The sequence below is a fragment of the Physeter macrocephalus genome, chromosome 5 (genome assembly GCF_002837175.3).
Source record: "Physeter macrocephalus isolate SW-GA chromosome 5, ASM283717v5, whole genome shotgun sequence".
In the NCBI taxonomy this organism is placed as follows: Eukaryota; Metazoa; Chordata; class Mammalia; order Artiodactyla; family Physeteridae; genus Physeter; species Physeter macrocephalus.
Window position 1 is genome coordinate 46,868,196 of NC_041218.1, and position 21,491 is coordinate 46,889,686.

General features: G+C 55.9%; 1 protein-coding gene and 1 pseudogene across 1 annotated transcript in view; both read right to left on the reverse strand.

Annotated features, from left to right (window-relative positions):
* Positions 1-8,341: 8,341 nt before the first annotated feature.
* Positions 8,342-11,619, reverse strand: LOC102981116 (oxysterol-binding protein-related protein 9-like; annotated as a pseudogene).
* A 6,631-nt stretch (positions 11,620-18,250) lies between these two features.
* The window catches only part of MINDY4 (MINDY lysine 48 deubiquitinase 4), a 105,405-nt gene continuing 102,164 nt past the window's right edge, over positions 18,251-21,491 (reverse strand). The window contains exons 16-17 of the mRNA XM_007130014.4: positions 18,901-19,081; positions 18,251-18,327 (exon numbers count right to left, since the gene is read on the reverse strand). Coding sequence (XP_007130076.2) covers positions 18,251-18,327; positions 18,901-19,081 — 258 coding nt within the window. The remainder of the gene's footprint in view (positions 18,328-18,900; positions 19,082-21,491) is intronic.

A 21,491-nucleotide genomic window follows, 5' to 3' on the forward strand; every position in this document is an offset into this window, starting at 1 on the left:
GCTTAGATAACACAGTGCCCCTTGTGCCAAGCCTGGGTCAGCGCCACAGTCAATGCCCATAGGAGAGCATTCTTCCACCACCTAGTGGCTCAGACACTAGCTGGCTGAAGGGCCCCTGACAACAGAGGGAAACCTGGAGTTCTGATGCTTCACCACGCAGCCCTGAGTGTTCAGGGGAGGGCAGCTAAGGCCCAGGCCTGAGCCTCAGGAAGGGGTGAGGTGGATATGTGGGCAGCGGAAGAGCCCCACCTCTTCCCAATAATCAGGAGAGGCTTCCTGGAGGAGGGGACATAGCAGACAAATTTGTTCATGTAAAGGAAGAGAAGTGGTCTGGGGAGAGGAAAGTCCAAGCAGAAGCGGGGATGGGATGGGGTGGGCTTCCAGCCACGGCAGAGGTGGAGAGGTTCCCCACTGCCCCTCTCTCCACTGCTGGCTCAGACCCTCAGAGAGGGGCTGGTGGAGGTAGGATGGTGTAGCCCCCCCCACCTCATGCCTGGGACATCCTAAGGGACGTGTAGGACCCTGATGACTTCCCAGAAAAGGAAATGGAAAACCTTTAGATAAATAAAGCCAGAGTGTGTCCGCGTTAGCAGGGAAGAAAGACAAAAGTGCTTGGCGTTTTCTGTGATTGCCAAAGCCGTCGGGTTGGGGGGCAAGAGGAAGTGGGGTTTGCCAGAGACGCTGGAGCTGGACGTCTGCTCCCGCCTTGGCCAGCCAGGCTTCCTTCTGGTCTGGGCCAAAACGGGGGCTCTGATCCATCCTTCTCTCCAGTTTGCTCCAGGAGAGAAGTCTGAAGCCTGAATTGAAGGAAAGGCTGGGCTCCCACACAATCGCTTGAGGGTGTAGAAACCAGGACACTTGCAGATGTTTCCAGAGCCCCCAGAGTCTCAGGCCTGGGCTGGCGACTGGGGAGGAAGTAAGGGAAGATAGAAGAGGAGGGGTTCCAGGAAGCCCCACCCTCTCTTCCTCCCTGCTTAACCTTCCAGGAGGCAGGAGAGCAAATAGGAAGGTTTGGCACCTGCCATCAGTCTGCCTGGGGCCCTGGCCGAGTGCCTTGGTGCCCTGAGACTCAGTTTTCTCACCTGGAAGCAGGAGGTTTGAGGGAGATGCCCATCAGGTGCTGCCCACGGTGCCTGCCGCTGGAGCCCTCGACTCAGGAGTGGTCACTGCTGAGAGTGTGGGCCCAGCTGCCTAGGGCCACATCATCCAGCTGCCTCATTTCACAAACAGGGGACCAAAGCCTAGAGTGGGGAGGGAGGGCCTTACGGGGGCAACCAGAGAGGAAGACATTTCTCATTCTAACCCAGGAGCAGCTATGGGGCCTGGTAAGAGCTGGGGAAAGGAGAGGAGGGACTGCCACTTGGGGGTGGGTTTGGAAAGGTAGGGGGAGAGGGACTGACCTCCAGCGGTCAGTGGACAGGCTAAGGTCCAGTTGGCCTCGCTGCATCTCAGCTTCCGCATGGTCACCCTTCTTGATTCTCAGTGAGTCAGACCTACCCCAATTCCTGTGGCCTCCCATCCAGCTCCCAGTAAAAGAGCCAGCATCTCCTGGGCCCAGACTGGGTGCTAGGCCCTGTTCCAAGCATTGTACACTTACTCCTCACACCAACCTTCAGAGGCACGGGGTATGATTATTCCCATTTTACAGGTAGGGAATCTGAGGTTCAGACAAGTTTTAATTTTGTCTGCTTGTTTTGTAACTTAGGTGACACAACTGAGACGTTGGAGCTAAGATCTGAACCCAAATAGTCAAGCTGTCCAGGCCCCTTTCTCACAGCTCACACCTCATGGTGGGTGCAGCAAGGATCTCCCAAACCTGGAGAGAGAACAGTAGGTGCACAGACTTGGGCCTTCTGACCTACAGGTCCAGGAGAGCCAGGGCCCCGACAGCAGCAGATGTGGAGGAAGCATGAAACTGGGACCAGGGACTCGGAGCTCTCTTTGCCTTCCTGTCTGAGAAATTCCTGGTCCTCAAGAGATGAGCAGTTTCCAGAATGCCCACCAACATCCCAGATGGCCAGAGCTGGGGCTTTCAGACTCTGAGAACACAAATGGGGCCCCGAGGCACCCCCATGGCAGAGGCCCCCCCCCAAGGCCACCGAGGGGCTGAGAACCATCCTGCCAGACTGGCTGTTTTCCATGTGCAATTGGAGGTGGCCAGGCCCAAGGGAGCCAGCTGGTCCCAAGGTCACCAACAGCTTTAAAAACAATGGGCAGTGGGTCTAGCCGTGGCTGGGGCCAGAACAAAGGCTCGGGCACTTCCTCGCATTGAGGCCCCCTCCTTCACGGTTTGCCAAGGCAGGAGACTGAGGAAGCCTTCATCAGGAGGTAGGGATGTTTTGCAAAGACTGTTCCCGGGAGAGCTGCAGCCGCCAGTGCCGATGGGGGAGCACACAGAGGGAATGGTTACTCAAGGCCGAGATCTGCCTGCCAGGAAGCAGGGGAGAGAGGGGCCTTGACTCCAGGTCCATGGGGTCCCACCTTGCTTCCCAGGCTGAATCACTAAAACGCAGGGTATCGCCCACCTACTCCTCCTCTCCGTGGCCCTAGCTCGGAAGTTGGCACCTTTTCTCTGAGCCGCCCTCCACACTGTTGCAGTCTGAGTCTCCTAAAACAGCCCTGCTCTGAAACCCCCCAAGGCTCCCCAGGGCTCACAGAGGCAGCTCAAGCTCCTTTGCTTGACATGCATAGCCCTTCAGGATCCAGCCCTAATATCCTCCATCGTCCTGCCACCCCAGACTCCCCAGGCCCCTTCCCCTGGCAGCTCTGTCCCCGCCCATCCCGCCTGGAGCGTCTCTGCCCCTCCTGCTTCCCTACCCTCCTTCAGGGTCAGGCTTCAGTCCTCCCTCTCCAAGAAGCCTGACTAACTGCTCCCATCCATACACGTTCCCTCCCCTGAGCCCTATGCCCCCAGTAAAATCCAAGAAGGATCTGAGCCCAGGAGTTCGGAGAACAGGGTGCCAGGAGATCAATCAATAATGGAACAATCCTTCCTTAGACTCAGGTTCCCACACACAGCGCAGTCTGTTGACACAATTGTCCTCATGTAATTATTAATAGCACCCCCTCAGTTTCGGCCCCTGTGCTAGGGCAGGGGAGGGGTGAGGCAGAGGGGGCAGGGCCCAGTGTCCCCAGTGCCCTGAGAGTGCCTACCCTGGGTGCCCCAGCAGGGCACAAGGAGATGGGGGAGGGGAGGTGGGCACTTATCCCCAGGGCTCCACTCCACAGGGAGGTGGGACTATGCTGAGCCTCGCAGATGTCAGCAGGCCTTAAAACAGAACTTGCCAGGGCTTCCCTGGTGGCGCAGCGGTTGCGCGTCCGCCTGCCGATGCAGGGGAACCGGGTTCGCGCCCCGGTCTGGGAGGATCCCACATGCCGCGGAGCGGCTGGGCCCGTGAGCCACGGCCGCTGAGCCTGCGCGTCCGGAGCCTGTGCTCCGCAACGGGAGAGGCCACAGCAGAGGGAGGCCCGCATACCACAAAAAAAAAAAAACGTAACTTGCCAGATAAGCACCCAGGATCACCCTTATCAGAGGCCACAGGAAAGGCGCCAGGTTTAATCTCAAAACCACACCCAACTCAACGGTTTAGAGACCTCAGGCAGCACCTCCCCAGTCAGACACCCAGTGACTGGGGCTTTACGCCTGGAGGTGGGGCAGGGGGTGAAGGGAGGGGGCAGATATAGGCCTGAAGGGGCTTCTTCAAGCAGGGGAATGAACCTTGAGTTTCATCTCCCCATGATGGGACTGGTACCGGTTGGTGGCGGGGACGAGGGAGGGAAGACCAGGTGGCCCCTGCCACACACACACACACACACACACACACACACACACACACACACACACAGAGTAAAGGGGGAAACCGGTAGCTGTGTGACCGGCACCCACTCACTGGGAGCTGGGCTTGTGAGAGAGGAGCTGATCAAGGGCACTCAGCCAGGTAATCTAGGAGGGCTTCCCAGAGGAGGGCCCTTAGAGACACACCTTGAGGGACAGGTAGTATTTGACAGACGCACACGGGGAGCTGGAGGGCAGCGACGAGCACCTGTGAAGGCCTCAGGCAGTGAGGGGCTCACCAGGGAAGCAGCGGCTACGGTCTGGGGTGGGCAGTGCATGGAGCTGGAGAAGGCAGAGGCGGAGACGGAATGAGAGGCGGATTAGAATCATCTCCCCACCCCACGGCCTCCCCATCAGATGTATCCCTTCCACCCAAAGACCATGCTGGTGGTCTGGCCTCCAAGAGACCCCCGTGAAGGAGAAACGTCCTAGGAGGGCTCTTAACTACAGACTGCTATCTGGTCAGTTTCCCCATCTGTAAAGAGAGGGCTTTCAGTGACTTCCTGAGGAACAGGATGTGGGAACGTGGGCCGGACAGTGGGATGAAGCACCACGACACTGAAATGGCATGGAAGGAGGGGCGGGAAGGCAGACTGAGCGCCCGGCCGGGGGGGTACTGCTCCGTGTGTCGTGCAGAGCGGGTCCGCCGGAGCAGCATCCCCAGCAACGTGTGGGCGCTGGCGGTGTACGCCCCAAACCCAGGGCAGCCCGCCTGCCACCCGCCCCCCCACCGCCAGCCCACCCCTCGTCCTGCATTAAGCAATCCCCATTATCGCAAATGCCTGGCATTTTTGCCTGGTAATTCCAGCTCCCACAGCCCCGTGAGGATTGGGGCATGATTAGGGAGTGAGGAGGACTCTGGTGGGTGGAGAGAAATACCTGCAAAAGGACTTGGCAGCCTCCTTGCCTCCTGCAAGTGTCAGGATCCCGAAAGGAATCAGTGGCCAGTGAGGATGGTCCATGGCGCCTCTGGTGGCAAAGGTGGAGGGAGGTTGACTCCACCGGAAGCTGGATGGGGGTAGGCGCTGGGAGCCTCCATTAGCACCAGCTTGAGGACCAGTCACCTGACTCAGGAGAGACCCCTATGGGTGGGAGGTCCCCCACAAGAACAGGGGGAGGAGGAGCTTTCCAGTGATGAGAGTGGAGTTAGGTGTTGCCATGAGCCTGGTCTTACTGTTCACACTGCCGGAAGAGCAGTGGAATTGACTTACTCTTTCATCCAGAGACAAAGAAACGAACAATCGAGAGAAAGAGAATCCAAGGGGAAAGACAGACGTCCCTCCGTCTCCAAGGGGGATTGGTTCCAGGATGCACCAAGGATACCAAATTCCGAGGATGCTCAAATCCCATAGTTGGGCCCTCAGTATCTGCCGATGCAGAACCCACGGATACAGGGAGCCAACTGCAATAAGAAAGAATAAAGCTGCTTCGTGCTCACTGAGGTCTGCGTGTTCAATAAACTGGCTCCCCCGTGCATGAGGCAGCCAGAGAGAGAACAGTCAAGCCCAGATTCAGTCTTTGAGAGGCCACTCGACCCTAGGATATGGTTCTTAACTTTCTGGGGGAAAAGAGAGGAGTGTTGTTCCAAGATCAAGGCCATGAGGTAGGCTATAGACTCTCTCCCCAGAAAATTACACAAATGTACATGCACACAAAGATTTTAATTTAATTTGCTGGCGGGGCGGGGCGGGGCGGGGCGGGCTATGGGCCCTCTGAAGACTACCCAGTCTCCTTAGAAAACCACGCAGCCCAGAAGGAGAGCACCATGTGTGAGGAAGCAGGGCCTGCATTTCATTCTGGTAGGTTTGGCAGCGGTACCGTGGGCTCATTCTGACTTGTGGACCTGGGAGAGGGCAGTGCTGGGCTTCGCTCATCTTCCTGTCCAGAAAGTCCCAGGCAAGGGACGTCACGCTGCACATGTACCTATGTCTTGGTTTCTAGAAAAGTGCTTTGTAATTTGTTGGAACTGGTCTTCCCAAGCAACGCTGGGAATATTTTGATTTCTCCAGTCCCGCCCATGGCACCCTGGTCAGGAGGTTAAGTGTTTTATTGAAAAGACACACTTTTCCTTCCCAGGCTGATAAACAAGGCCACTGCAGGGAAACCGACTTCCTCCACCCGGTCTCTCAGCTGGAGAGGCCTGATCCTGGCCAAGGAAAACAAACGCATAAACATTTCACGGGACATATAGGAAGCATTTCTGCTGGACGCCTGCTGTGAATGGCCACTGGAATTTACACAGCAAACTCCACGGGGGCCGTGGCACAGCCTGGACAAAGCACTCCCTGCCGCTCCCCAAAGACCCACAGTCCGGCCACTGCTCTTCTTACCCAGCTCACGAGAGCACAAAACAGGCTCTTTAGTTGTCACCACCAAATGCCAGCTTTGCCCCCTGCATGCCTGGCCCTTAAAGAGGAGGGGGTCTCCCTTTAGCCAGCACTGCCGGGGAACACGGCCCCCGAGCTGCTTGGGTCCTGAGCCCAAGGGGGCGCACGGAGGCTGGGGACTGGCTGCCGTCCGGTGTCTACGATTCTCCCTGGGTCAGGGCACATGAGGGAGGAGTGCGTGCCCCGGTCGCCACGTGTAAACACCCACCTCTGCGGGCGCCGCTCAGAGGCCCAGCCAAGCACCCACGGGGCACAGCAGGGTGGGCCCTGGACGTGGCTCCGCCATGATGTGGCTCCTGACTCCCACGTGGACAGACAGGTGACAGAGGTTCCTGGAGGCCATGCCCTACCACTGGGCGCCCTCACTCAGTCCATCGTTGGGAGCCACTGCAGAGGGGCCCCCAGCTTCTGTTTTTGACAAAACTGTCTCTCTGGTCTTTCTTCGTCACCAGCCTCCCATTGTGTTTCTATACTTGGACATATCCCTTTTTGGAATCCGTTGGATATAAGTTGTTGGAACGAAGGAGGCTCCGAGTACAATTTTCCCTTCACAAGCGATTATGGAGTTTTCCCCCTTGCCCCCTATCCTACCCTCCGTCTGGAACGCGAGGGTCTCCACAGGCTCTGCCCACCGGAGCAGTTCAGCCAGTTCTCTCTGCACACGCCCCGCTGCAGCCACACGGGGGGACCACACTCGGCCCCTCCTCTCATCCTCACCTCGTTGTCCTCCCTGGCCAAGAGGTCCCTCCCTGAAAGGTTCTTTTCCCCATATCTGCTTGGCCAGGTGTAGCCTACCCTCCAGGTCCACATGACCGTCCTCAGGGGGCCTCGCAGAGATCCAGGTCGGCCTCGAGATGGGCTCCCAGGGAGCCTGAGTTTCTCCTGGTCGGCACAGCTTTTGGAGCCTGGTGCCTTAGACCCGGGGCTGATCCACAGAAGCCAGGCCAAACCAGAAGCCCAGCCAGGGACACCAGTGGGCCAGAGGGCATGGTTCGCCTGCAGAGACCCTCGTGAGGTGACGACTTAGCCCACAGGTCTCCGGGGCTCTGGGGCCCCTCCACCCATCACCATCCCCGCCCCAGCCATGAGCCGGCCAGACCTCATGCTTCCTTTGTGGCAACAGAACAAATGAGGTTCGGCCCTCGGCATGGGTCTGACTCCTGTTTTATAGAAAGCCAACCATCAGAAATAACGAGTGCCCCGGGTCCCGGGCCGACCATATCAGAGCCTTGGCAAGGGGCTGGCCCTGCAGGAAGCAAGGGAGGGATGCAGAGAAAAGGCAGCAGAGGCCCCACCAGCCTCCTTCCAGGCCTTGGCAGTCACCGCTCAGCTGGGAGGGGCTGCACAGCAGCACTCTGGGTCCACAGCACAGTCCTGGGCAGGCCCTTCACGGAAGGAGCAGGGAGGTTCTGGACGCTTCTGCAGCAGTGCTGGCCCAGGTGCTGGCCCAGACTTGTCCCTGAGGCCCAGGGCTCAGCCGTCACCCCCAGTGATGTGTGCTGGAGCCATGGGGCTCACCCACATGGAGGGTCACAGGATGGGGTCTGAGCCGTTCCAGTTCACCGATGCCCCCTTCCACCTAAGAGCAGAGGAACAGAGAAAGAGTTAGAGCTGCAGGGGCCCACACAGGAGCCAGCGCTTGTCCTCACTCACCAGAATTCCTCTCTCCGGGCCTTCGAGGATTTCGGGTTCCAACATGCCCACCTCACCCCTCCACACTCACAGACAAGCCTACACACCAGGCCCCTACAAAACAAATGCAACTAAACCCCTCAAATGAGGTGTGCGATCTACACGCATCTGAACCCAGCCACTTTCCAGGGGTGCCTGATGGTGGCACTTTAAAGGCACGAGATATGGAGACATCCTGGAGGGTTCAAGGCACGGAAGGAGGTCCAGTTGCTGGAGCCCAGAAAGGTAGGCATAGGGCATAGGGAGCCAGCGGGAGTGGCACCACACGGGACCCAGGAGGCCTTGCAAGGATTCTGGGCTTTGATCTAAGAACCGCTAGTGAAGGGCTGTGAGCGGTTCAGTAAAGCACTGATTTGCCTGTTTAAAAAATTACTTTATGAAGCCTTAAGAAGCACTGAGTATAATTAAACAGGAGTCCAGGGTTAGACACAATTTAATAATAGTTCAATTCCAAAATTAAAGTTATTACAGGTGAGACCAGCACTTGATTTTAATACATGGAACTAGTTTTCTAAAACAACTCAGAGGAATCACTTATAGCAGATGGAATATCTCTGAAAAATCTGGCATTAGGCGTATTATACATAGACGTACATCCTAAGATTATACAAATTAGGAAACAGATGTTGCACGCCTCAACAGCAGTACCGGAGCACGGAGTTTGAGACTGGGGTTTAGAAACGCTTCCCAGGGTGTGTGGGGTTTGGAGAGGGAGCAGACATTTTCAAAACCTGAAGTTTTCCTTCAGGACTGAAGTCAAAATTGTAACTGCCACGGAGGAGGAAAATAGGGATGCTTTTACTTTACTTGTACATCTGCGTTAGAAAGTCCAGTACAGGCAGACCTCATTTTATTGGGCTTCGCTTTATCGCTCTTTACAGATACGGTGTTTTTTTTTTTACAAATTGAAGGTTTATGGCAACCTTGTGTCAAGCAAGCCTATCGGTGCCATTTTTCCAATAGCATTTGTTCTCTCTGTGTCTGTGTCACATTTGAGTCATTCTCGAAGCAGTTCAAACTTTTCCATTATTATTAAATTTGTTATGGTGATCTGTGATCAGTGATCTTTGATGTTATTATCGCAGACAGATTACAACTCACTGAAGGTTCAGATGACAGCATTTTTAGCAATATTTTCTAATTAAGATATGTACATTGCTTTTTAGACATAATGCTATTGCATGCTTGATAGACTACAGGATAGTGTAAACATAACTCTCATATGTATTGGGAAACCGAAAATTTGTATGACTCGCTTTACTGCACTGGTCTGGAACGAACCCACAATATCTCTGAGGTCTGCCTGTATCCCTGAGATTGGACCTGCTGCAAGAAGGGAGTGAACAGTTTCTCCCAAAGTAAGGCTGTTGCATTTCCCAATCTAATGCTTAGAAGCATCACGAAGTTTCAGTACTGGTTCGCCATAAAGCCAACGTTCTCCATCTTCATGAATAACCTAGACCCCCACTGAATCTCTCTCTATTCCGTCCTCAGGCTTCTGCTCTTTGTCTTTCTTCTCGCTTGTGCCTTGCTTCGATGGCCGCGTCAATGTCTCTGATTTTTAGGTCGAGAGAGACAGCCTTGCAGAGACAGTGGGATTCATACTCTGTTCTGTTCTTCCAACCTACTTTCCTCCTGATTACCAGCAACTTCTTGGTCTCTGTAAAGACTGTATGACCCCCTGTTCAGTATTTTGCATATTTTACACCATTCCATTTCCCTTCAAGTGAGCAAAAAGATCTGTCATTTGCAGAAGAAAAAATCTTAGTGGTAATTCTGTGCAGGAGTAGCATGGGAGACGATATTTGCGTATAGCTCGTTTTGGAACAATTGATATGTGCGTTCTCTTCCTAGCTCCACCCACGGCGCTGTAAGGACAAGCCTTCCATAACCACTGGGGAATGTAAGAATGTAACAGTTGTCATAGTCTAGACACAAGGCACAGCCCTGCCCTATGTTGTGCACGCCAATCAACATCCCAAGAAATTTTCATCTGGTCCATATATGAATGCTGCATTGCATCTTCTCGTTAAAACACTCAGCAAAAAAGGCTGAGATGGGTGGATGATGGAAAAGTTGCTCAGCCACGAATCTTATACTGTTTCAAGAAACTAGTCCCTCTCAAACTAGCTCTCTGTTCTCTTCAGTGTCATTTGGCAGCGCCTCAGGAGGCTGCAAGGTCTCACCCAAAAGGCAGTTGTATGGCTTTTCGGCAACTGATCCTTTGCTTCCTGCGTGAAAGTCTGAGAGCTACCATTTGACCACCTGAACCATTTGGTCCCTGGGATCTCTTCTGGTCACAGATACTCAGAGGCAGGTCTGGATGTGCAAAAAGTTTGCATATATTTCTAGAAGGGGGCTTCTCTCAAGAGTAATTGTTGGAAGAACTACCTTAGTAAGAGCCATTCCAAGCCTAACCTGTGATAAGAAATGTGTGATAACCTCTCGTGCTCATCCGTGGACCCTGCCTCTGCTACATCATCAGTCATATCACGTGCATCGACATGGTCAGCATCACTTGTTCCACTGGATGTGGAAGAATTAAGTGATTCTTTGGAACCCGGGTGCTTTAGACTGTTTCCTGTGTGTCCGCGCTGAGGCAGATCTAGAGGAATCTATTAGACGCTTTGGGGTTGAGCCACTTTGATGGAATCCATCAGCATCATAGCATTCAACACTGCTCAAAGGAGAGATACTGGGATGGTAGGTATCTGGAGACAACTTAGCAACCCCGGGAGAAGTCAGGCTGCTCCTTGGTGGTGAGTGCCCACTGCCTGCACTTTTGGTGCTGGACCCTGATGATGTCTCAGGGTAGCCAATATAGGTTCAGCTGGTGGGGAAGACACATGCAGCTCTGACTTGCACAACTGAGCAGGTTCGGGAGGTAAGGTGAGCTGGGAAGGCATTGAGATAACCACAGGTTCCAAGGGAGTAGGTGGACCTACAGCATCTACTGGGTTAACAGCACTTTAGCAACCTGTAGCGACATAAGACAAAGCCTTAGTGATTCTACCGTGCAACCTGAGGTTTTCAGTTTTCTTGCTCTGTTCATCATTGTTGCAGTTTTGAAACGCATCATTAAAAAGCTTTTACAGCAAGTCCCCTACATACGAATCTTCAAGTTGCGAACTTTCAAAGATGCAAACGTGCGTTCCATCCACGTCAGGAGTGAGTGAAACTGCAGCTTGCCCTCCGTCTCCTGTTGCTGACGATCCTTCAGCTCTACCATCTCGCCCCTCCTCTCCTCCTCCGGTCAGTAACTCTTCTTGCCTGTTCACTCGATGCCAGCCCCTGTGTGCCAGCTGTTGTACTGCACTACTGTACTTTTCAAGGTACTGTACTATAAGATTAAAACTGTTTTCTTTCTTTTTTTTTTTTTTTTTTTTTTGCGGTACGCGGGCCTCTCACTGTTGCGGCTTCTCACGTTGCGGAGCACAGGCTCCGGACGCGCAGGCTCAGCGGCCACGGCTAACGGGCCCAGCCGCTCCGCGGCATGTGGGATCTTCCCGGACCGGGGCACGAACCCGTGTCCCCTGCATCGGCAGGCGGACTCTCAACCACTGAGCCACCAGGGAAGCCCCAGTCACGGCATTCTTGAAGCCTTCCATTCATTTCACTATAAAGCTTTCCCACTCCCCTGCTTGCCTTAGAGTCGGCCAAACACAAGCACTGCTAGCTGACTCCACTGCGCCACCAGAGAAGCCCTTCTTTATTTTTGTATTTGTTTTTTATGTATTATTTGTATGAAAAGTATTATAAACCTATTACAGTACAGTACTATATAGTCGACTGTGTTAGTTGGGTACCTAGGCTAACTTCGTGGGACTTAACGAATGCGCTCTTGGAATGGAACTCGTTCGTATGTAGGGGACTTACTGTCCTGTTAAGATTTGTAGAGGAGTATCAGCCTCTGTAAGTTTCCTATCAAAATCTTAGACACTAGGGACACATCCTGAATCCAGACATCCAGGGGTGGCAGATGGAAGGAAGAGAGGGGAGTAACATTCCCACCCACAGCCTGGCTCCAGACAGGCACCAGGGATGCAGGTTTGCAAAGGCCAAACTACTGCCCAGAGCAGTTTGGATTCTTGCCCCCAGTCATGGAGAGAAGGAGGGGGAAGAGTCAGAAATAGACCAGACTTCCTGTATCCCTATAAGATCCACCCTCAGCCTGGCCCCCAAGGCCCTTCCCTTATCGCCCTCCGCCCCTCTGCCCATACTGACCGGCAGACAGAAGTTCCTCCTGTGAGCTCCCAATGTGACAAAACAGGGTTTGGCTTCAGTGCAGGGTGAGTCATACTCATCTGCTGCTAGACGCCCAGGTCACACCAAGAGTCACCGAGTCCTGAGGTCAGGCTCGGAGGTTTATGCTACCTGTGAGGCTTTTCACAGAGGTAACTAACCTACCCCATCCTGGACTACAGGTGCTGAGGCCGGGAGAGTATTAGAAACACAGAAAGAAGCAGTTCACAACTACAAGAGGAAATCAAAGCAGAGACGTTTTGAAAGGGCTGAAATGCTGGGATACTGTGCTTATTTAGGGGATGAATGGTTCCCCCCCCGTAGGAACGTTTCTGAAAGTCTATGGATCAGTTACAAGGATGAAAAAGAACCCTGCATATGCAATTAGGGGCTGATAGAGAAAGGGGAGGGATGGAATGGACCAGTTTCTGAGCGCAGAGGGTCGTCAAGGCTCACTCAGCTATGCTGATGTAGAGGAGGCTGAGGGTGTAGAGTTTAGAGCAGCGTTCCTCAACTGGGCACAGCGGACATTTTGGTCTGGATAATTCTGTTGGGGTGGGGGGAGGAGGGCTGTCCTCTGCATTGTAGGACATCTGGCAACCTCCCGCAAAATTGCCGGTGTGCAAAATTGCCCCCAGTGGAGGACCGCTGGCTTCGGGGTTGAGCTCAGCGAAGATGCCGTGGTCCCCAGAGCTGAGGTCAGCTCAGCGTCATGGGCAGGCCCATCTCTTGCCCACGACTGATTCCCTTTCTTCCCCAGCAGCCATCACTGCATCAGAGCAGCAGTTACCTGACTTCACAGATTTTCAACATGATGTCTTGCTGTATCAGCAAGGAGAAGAGGGCAGGTCTGGTTTTAAAGCCACCAGAGCTGACCAGTAGAAATACACCCAAGCACTCCTCTCACTCACTTTGGATTTCCAGACAAGTACCCTGTGTGCAAGTGTCCTGTCCTACGCGCCAGCTGCTGGCAGTCAGGGCAACTACAGAATGAGCCCCAAGGCTGTCTCTCACCTGAGAACCTGGCTGGTGCTGCGCCCTCCACCTGGAAGGACCATCCTCCCTCTCCACCCCTCCTCTTTCAGGGTCAGATCCAGGAGCCCTCCTTCCAGAAGTTATCCTCCCTCAGCACTGCTGTCAGGCTCTCCCCGGCCATGCTGTCATGGGGTCTCCCTCTCCTGCTAGACTGTGAGCCCCTAAAGGGCAGAGCTGGTCTCACTTGCCTCCATCCCCTCAATGACCTCTAGCTCTGCGTTGGGCCCCCAGGGATGCTGCTAAGTGAACACACCCCCTGTACACTCCTTGCCCCTCCTCAAGCCCAGGCACCAGAGGGAAAACCTGAGTCTTCATCACACTTCACTCTCCCTCCCCTTTGACCCCGGTGGTCACCGAGCCCTGTCCATGGCCCACCTCCACTCTCTCATCCCTTCCCCTCTGTCTCCTCCCATTCTTCCTCCTCCCCCCACTTGCCTGTGAGCCCCCTGCGGTCTCCAAAGGAGAGGGAATGAATGCTTCTACATCTCCTCTCGACCTCATAACAGCTCAGGGAAGGCATTGTTTTACCCAATCGACAGATGGGGAAACTGAGGTCCAGACAGAGCCAGCCCTTCTAGAGGTCATGCCACGTGACGGCAGCAGAGCCAGGACTCAGCTGGGGTCTCCAGACTCCTGCTGGGTGCTCCGCTCTGCGTAGTGGCGTTGCACGTGCCATGAACAAGGAGCACCAGGGGCAGTTGTGCGTGTGGGCTGCAGGGAGGGGACTCACAAGAGGGGGTTGGGCAGTGGAAGCACCCAGGAGCCCTCCCTCAGTGGGTGAGAGGCACTGTGAAGAGGGCATCTAGGCAAGAAGGGTGTCAGCAGAGGCGTGAAGGCTGCAGCGGACTCCTCAGGTGGGCGGGCGCGCAGGTGGGGGAGGTAGGTGCTCGGCTCCAGCCCCTCAAAGGCACCGTTCCCAGCTGAAATTACATTTTCAATTTTTTGTCTGAGCCTCCAAATAGAAACATCTGTCGCCCAGGCCCAGGCCCAGGCCCCGGTTATGAGTTCTCTCCTCTTTTCTCTGGCCTGTTGACAACTGTTTCATTTTCTCCCATTCTAGAGAGGCTGGAAGCTTGAGAGAGGTCACTGTGTGTGTCTTCTTTGAAAATGACCATAAATGAGTCTTTTTTTTTTTTTTGCTGAGATGGTTAGAGAACAGAGGAGGGAGGAGGCTGGGGGACAGACACAAGCGAAGGTAACAGGAGCTTCTCTGAGGTCGAGGTACGCGTCACACCAGAGAGTGGAGACAGCACGGGGCCCGGGGATGGTTCAAATTAGGATGCTCTTCTCCAAAGGCAAAACTGGCAGTCTGGTCTTATGCAATGTCACCGTGGCAACAAAGCCAGGTGGCGGGAAGTCACACTGCCTGCTCAGTGACCTTCCACTGGGCTGGGACAGCACCGGCCTAAGCTCCAGGCCCTGAACTGCTCTTGACTCGAGGTGTGGCCTGGCGTCAGACCTCCACTCTGGCGACCCCATCTGTAGAAGGAAGGGCCATATCGGGCGGTGTCCAAGGGGCTTTCTGTGGATCTCAAGCAGGTGGCCAGGTGGCCAGGGATGTGGCGTGCTCCATGTGGCTTAGCGTGAATGTCAGAGCTTCTTATGGGGCAACAGAGGTGGTTTTGAGGGCAGGCGGCACGTCTCTCCCTGGATTAGAACAGAGTTGATTCTGAACTTGACTTCTATTTGACTGTGAACTCTGAGAGCAAGAAGCGAGTCTTACCCAGCTGTTTCTTCCATGGAGTCCAGTCCAGGGGTTCCATGAGGTTGAAGTGATGAGAGGGAAACCCCGCCAGCCCGCAGGTTGGCCTATCCTGCCATGAGCGCTCGGCTGCCTTTCAGCGGGTGCTTGGACTCTGACTGGCCTTGAAAATGACCTGAGCTCGGGCCATACGCCCTTCCTGTCAAGGCAGCAGGACTTAGCCCCCAAGAGGCAGGGCCCCAGCTTTAGCGGGTCTCACTCACCTTGAAGGCTACTTTCCCAAGTTTCTCCCTTTGAGCTGTTTGAGAATCTGGGATGAAAACAATACGCAAAGCCTTTGTAATCCAACCCCTCGGAAGGATTCCAGGAGGCTGGGCCTGATGTTTCCCATTACAGTGGGGTATGTTATCTGATGGGTACAGAGGGGGAAAACCCCTGCACTCCCACTACGCACTCACCCATTCAGCTTTCTGGGAATGGTGCTGGGAAAAGTCTCACCGTGTTAACTGCCCAGATGGACCGAGCCATCAAGGTGGAGCAAGTGATGGGGGGAGTAGAACTGGTTTCAGCAAAGTCCATGCAGGGGATGCAGCACTCAGACCTGGTGGGGGGGGGGTTTCTGGGAATGGTGCTGGGAAAAGTCTCACCGTGTTAACTGCCCAGATGGACCGAGCCATCAAGGTGGAGCAAGTGATGGGGGGAGTAGAACTGGTTTCAGCAAAGTCCATGCAGGGGATGCAGCACTCAGACCTGGGGGGGGGGGTGGGCGGGGGGCAGGGGGCAGCCAGCAGAGCCAGGAAGAAAGTACCCCTGGTCTGGTATGTTACAGCAGACCAGATGCTGGAGGGTCAACACCTCACTTGACATCTGACTCTCACAAGGCAGCCAGGGAGGGTGAGGCAGAGGTAGGCACCGCCCTCACCAGCCACCAGAACATCAGTTCTCACAGTGCCGTCCCAGGACAGCAGCACCAGGAGCACCTGGGAACTCTCGAGAAATGCAGATTCTCAGGCCCCATCCCAGACCTACTGAGCCAGAAGCCCCAGGGGTGGGACCCAGCAATCTGTGTTTTACCACACCCTCCAGCGGGGATGCCCGCTGAACCCGGATGATCATGCTCTAGCAAATCTTCCCAGTGCGTGGCCGTAGACAAACACAGACGTGCTGGACCATTGATCCATCAGGGAACTGGGCAGAGTCTGGGTCGACCAGAGTCCCCAGGCCAGTTGTCCCTAACCCTGTGTGTTGCCCCAGTACGATGCTTTGCTATCTGGGACGAGGACTAGGAGGCACTGCTGGAGGAGATGCCAAGGCTCAACCTTGCCCAAGCTCCTCCCACGACAGCGAGCAGGGACAGACAAGGGCAGGGCAGGGACTCAGCCTGGACCGCCTGCCCCAGGCCGAGGGCTCGCTCTCTGATGTGTGCAGCCTCTCCAGATCATTTCACATGCCGTCATTTCACTGCTTCATTTCATGGCACACGGCCCCGGGCACAGGGGTAGGTTCTGGGAGAGGAGACAGCTGACAGAAGAAGAAGAGGTGCTCCGGGCCCACGTTCACACTCAGATGTCTCTGGACTGAGCTCCCTGACAGACCAGAGCCCCAGGTCATTCTCAAGCACTTGCCAATTAGGGCGGAGCCCAAGAAGTCCAATCCCCGGGCCCCAGGGAGGTGCCTGGTGAGTCGAGTCCTGCAGCAGAAGCATTCTTGGGGAAAGAGGAGTTACTCCAGACGGGGGCAGGTGGAGAGGTCCGGGGCGGTGGGCCACCCCGGGGAGGGGCACAGAGACAGATGTAGGCCTTCAGCGAGGGGTCCCAGGGGTCCGCAGAGGGGTGGAGCCTGTGCCCAGGGTGCGGTCCAGAGCCCTGCTGGGCAGGTCCTCCTGCAGGAAAGATGCCCTGTGGCCTCCCACCCAGTCCTGCAGAAGGTGCCAAGGCCGGTGTCACCTCCTTCCCCCATGCAGCCCTTCTCTCATCACTCTGAATGAGTGGCCCTTTGTACATGAAAGGAAAGCGACCTGCATGTGCCTTTAATCCTCCCGATGAAAGAAACGCCGGCACGTGACCCCACAGGAATGCTCCGTCCCTGGCCCGGTGGGCGGGCCGGTGGACGGACGAGCAGGTGGACGTGTGGGTGGGGCGTGAGGAGGATGTCACGACGTCTCCTCCACGTCCCCTCCCTGGGGACACAGTCCCTGGGGACTGTGTACGTGGAGTTCTCTTTCTCTCTTTGGCTCCATTCAAGGTCTCACTTGCCCGTGGGTGGGCAGCGGCCCTAGACTCCAGGGGAGCCCGCTGGATCGCAGGCGGTCAGAGCCGCAGGGCCCCAGCCATGGCCTACATCATCCACCCCAAACCCCACCATTTCACAAACAGGAAAACAGAGGTTCCGCCCAAGGTCACAGCGAGTCAGGAGCGGCTGAGACAACGTTAACGAGAGCGGTTCTCGGTGCTTGGTAACGTGCTGGGCGCTCTTCACAACAGCCGTGTGAGCCAGGCACAGCCATTGCCCCCATTTTACAGATGACAAAGTGAGGTACAGACAGGAGAGGTCCGATGGCTCCCAGCCAGAAAGCGGCAAGGCCAGGATTCAAACGCACGCTCACCACACTGGCAAGTTCTAATGCTTCCCCACTGGAATCCAGGTCTCCTCCCCCTGGCGGGGGGACGGTGCTGCCCCAGCCCTGGGCCTGGTCAGAGAACTCCCATTTACCCGCCTCCCCTGGCCTGAGCCTCAGCTTTCCTTAAAGACTGAGGGCTGGGTGAGACGAGCCAAGGACCCCCGCTGGCAACCCCACTGCCTCTGGGGCACGTCTACTCAGTGTTCAGAGGGCCGCACCCGCACCCGCACCTGCAGAAGGACCGGGGCTGCTCCTCCCACACGAGGGCCGCTGCTCCAGTAAGCCACCCCTGAGCACACCCTGGCCGCGCCGGGTCCTCCCGCCTTCCGATCCTACCCGCGCTCCACCGCCACCACCAGGTAACCTCACTCGCTCTTCCTCCTGTGGGCCTAACAGCACTCAGCACACCTGGCAGCTGCTGCCTGGAACGAGGGGAGCTCTCAAGAGGCACCAGCTCACCTCCACCCGCTGCCACGGGGCATCTTAGGGAGTTACCCGAAGACACGGCATCTCGCAAATCGCACACGTCTCCCTGGGCCATGGTGACCACAAAATGCCACATACAGACAAGCCCCAAGCACTGTGTCTTTGCAGTCTGCAGGGGTCCGACCAGCCCCTCACCACACCCCTCCGAGTTGGGACAATCCAGGAACCCATCCCCCTTCCCGCAGGCCACCCCCAACCACTGTTCCTCCCAGCCACTCAGGCAAGGCTCCAAAGCCAGAGATGGGCCTGACTCACTTGGTTCTGATGCACAGCTCCAGGGGAGGAACGAGGTCGTTGTCTCTGTCCTCAGGGACGGGCTGGGTGGTGTCTGGGGAGCCGGGAGAGAGAGGCACACGCTCATCAGCCCAGGGCCCACGTTCACCCCGAGGTCAGCACCGACAAGCCTACTCCTGGGACCTGACTCTTCTGGTACCTGCCCCTCTTCTCTTCTTATTTGGACCCTCCCTGGTTCCTGCCCATTGGTTCCGACCTGGACACCACAGGTGTCCCTGCTCACTGGCCTCCCACCTCGAGTCTCCACCCCACCCTCCTGCCCCCTTTCAGCTCCCAGAATAATTCTTTCTAAAAACATGTCTTAGCCCACCACTCCCCTGCTCCAAAACCTTCCATGGCTCCCCACTGCCTGGAGAATAAAACCCAAACTTGCTGCCATGATACTGTCTACTACGTAGTCTCAACCTCACCTTGTACCCTTAAGGCCATCAGTTTCCCAAGGCCCAGCTCTGGCCCCCTCCTGCAGGAGGACCTGCACACACTTGCCCTCTGATCCCCCAGTCTGCGTTGTTCTCTGACTGCCCTGACTGGGCGTGCTAAGGCCGGCGTCCCCGACCGGTCTGGAGGCTCCCCGGGGACGGACAGGGCAGGCGGGGAGGCGGCGCACCGATGGTCAGCCGAATCTGCTCCTGCTGGTTGGCCAGGCCGTCGTAGTAGTATAGGTCAAAGAGCCTCTCGGTCCTCCAATCTCGCAGCAGCTCCAGCTGCAGGCTGAAGAGGACGCTGAAGTGGCTCTCACTGCACACCACCCAGATGGGGAACCTGGGGGTCTTCAGGAAGCAGCCGACCTGGATGAGGGAGAGGGAGCAGACAGAGGTACCTAATACCATGCGCCATCCCCAAGGAAGCGGGCCAGAGCATCTTCCGTCCAACCCCAGGCCTGACCTCAGTGAGGCCCCGTTGGGGATCCCAGACCACGTGTGAGGCTGGGGCCCCGTCTGCGGCTCACTGACACAGAACTGCCCCTGCCCGCTCAGCGCGCTGCTCCCAGGGCCTTTGCCCCACAGGCAGTCACATGGAGATACCCTGGCCTGAAAGCCGGGCGTCGCCCCCCCCCTTCATCTCCCACATCCAGCTGGTATGTGGTGCTTGCCCACCCTGCCTCCGACAGCTCTCCATGCCCAGCCTCTCCTCCCCAAGCAATGACCTCCTAACCGGCTCTTCCATAACCTCCCCTCCCCAGCCATAGCCACACAGAACCTCTCACTGGTCCTCAAACTAATCCAGCACGGCAAGCCTCATGACTGTGCGTTCACTGTTCACCCGTACACCTCTCCTCTCCTCGGGGTCCTGCATCGCCCAGATTACCCAGTCAGAGAGCACGCATCATGTCCTGCTTCTAGTCCTAGGTACTAGGTGCTAGGTACCCACCCTCCTCTGCTGCAGCGCATCACTCCGCCTCATGATAAACATGTGTGCCTGCCTCTGGCAAGGACTACACCCTTAGACCAGAGCAGGGGGTGTAAGTCAACATAAGCAAATGTTTGACGACTGAAGGTCCTCGCAAATGAAGCGGAACTGGAGCTAGGACTTTAGCTTGAAGACAGGTGGGGCTGGAGCCACAGGGGGAAGGGAGGGAGGGCCTCTGGGTGAGCAGTCTGTGGGTGATGCCAGAACAAATGTCCAGAGACATGCAGGAAAAAAGCAGGGCATCAGGAAAGAGCAGGGGAAGGGGAGGATAAAGAGCTGGAACTTCCTTCTGAGGACGGAGTCCTCTGGAAAGTTCCCAGCAGAGGACTTTCATGGTAGAGGGGTGTTGGGAGAAGGCAGATGCACGGGATCAGCATCAGGGCCTTCCTGTGGCTCTGCCTGCAGGAGAGAGAGGCGTGGCCGGGCCCTCCGAAGGCCTGCTCAGATGCCTGGCTGGTCTGCCCCTCGGTGGCTAGACCTCGACGCACTCTCTCGCTGTCACCTGTGACTCCCCACCCCGGGCCCTAGTTTATTCATCTCTGTACGTGCAGTGGGCCAGGCTGATTCGGCCTAATCCCCACCAGCCCCAAGGAGATGTTTGCATGCTCAGGTATTTACAGCCGCAGCCTGTGGATTAAGGAAAGAATGGGAATTATTTTTCCAGTGGGGAGATGGGCATACTTTCTCCGGGGCCCGTCACAGACGAGTGGCCGGCCGGTCTTCCTCGGGCCTCTCAGAGCCCACCTGGAGCTGGGGTGTCCCGGACCAAGGGGCTGTGCTCTGGGGAAATGCTTGCTCGTGAACCTCCTACAGAGGGTAGCAGGGTGAACTTCACAAAGTGTTCGCTGTCTCATTGTCCAAGTCCCCCACCCGCCCCCTCCACCTGGCCCCTTCGGCCCTCACCCCAGCCCCCTGTGAACATTAAAGTGTGACTCGCTCCTTGGTGGAAACAGGGGGCTGGGGGGAGGTGGAATTAGTTGTCTTAAACGATGTGGCTGGATGTGCCTAAACCCCACTGCAAACTTGGCCTCCATTCCAGGTTAAACTTCCAGGCTTTTCTGGTGAGGGCATCACCTCGAACAGGGAGCCTTGGAGACTGGGAAGCCAGTGCTCATTCACTGCAGGAAAAAAGAGCCATGCAGCCCACCAGGAACAGGCATCTGCAGAAACAGCCACCCTGAATTTTCCAGCAGAGGGACAAAAGGGCAGCTTGCCATTTAAGCAACAGTCAAAAGATTAAGGGCAAAAAAAGCTGCCCGGGGAGTTTATAAATGAGTTTTCTCATTCAGGAGCCCCTCCCAATTGGGTGACATTTTCCAAAGATGAAATTCACTTCCTTTGCATTCTGGGGTAGCTGACCAAAGGCCTGGGGCGAGGAAGGAGGGTGGGTGGGCACATTGCCTCCAGCACAGCCTCTCTCCTGGTGGGTGAATGTGCAGCACCATCAGGGATTAAGGTGACCCTTGAACAACGTGGGTTTGAAGCGTGTGGGTTCACTTACACACGAATACTTTTCAACAGTAACTACTACAGTACTACGCGCTCCATGGTTGGTTGAATCTTTGGATGCAGAAGAACGCGGATACGGAGGACTGACTATGAATTATACACAGATTAACGCCCGTGCTGCTCAAGGGTCAGCTTGTACTTTTACCTGGATTCTTAACATCTTTTGCAGGAGTGAGGTGTGTGAATGCCCCCAACCCATCCATGGACTGCCAGCTTCGAAGCCCTAATTTAAAAGGACCGGGCTTCCCTGGTGGCGCAGTGGTTGAGAGTGGGCCTGCC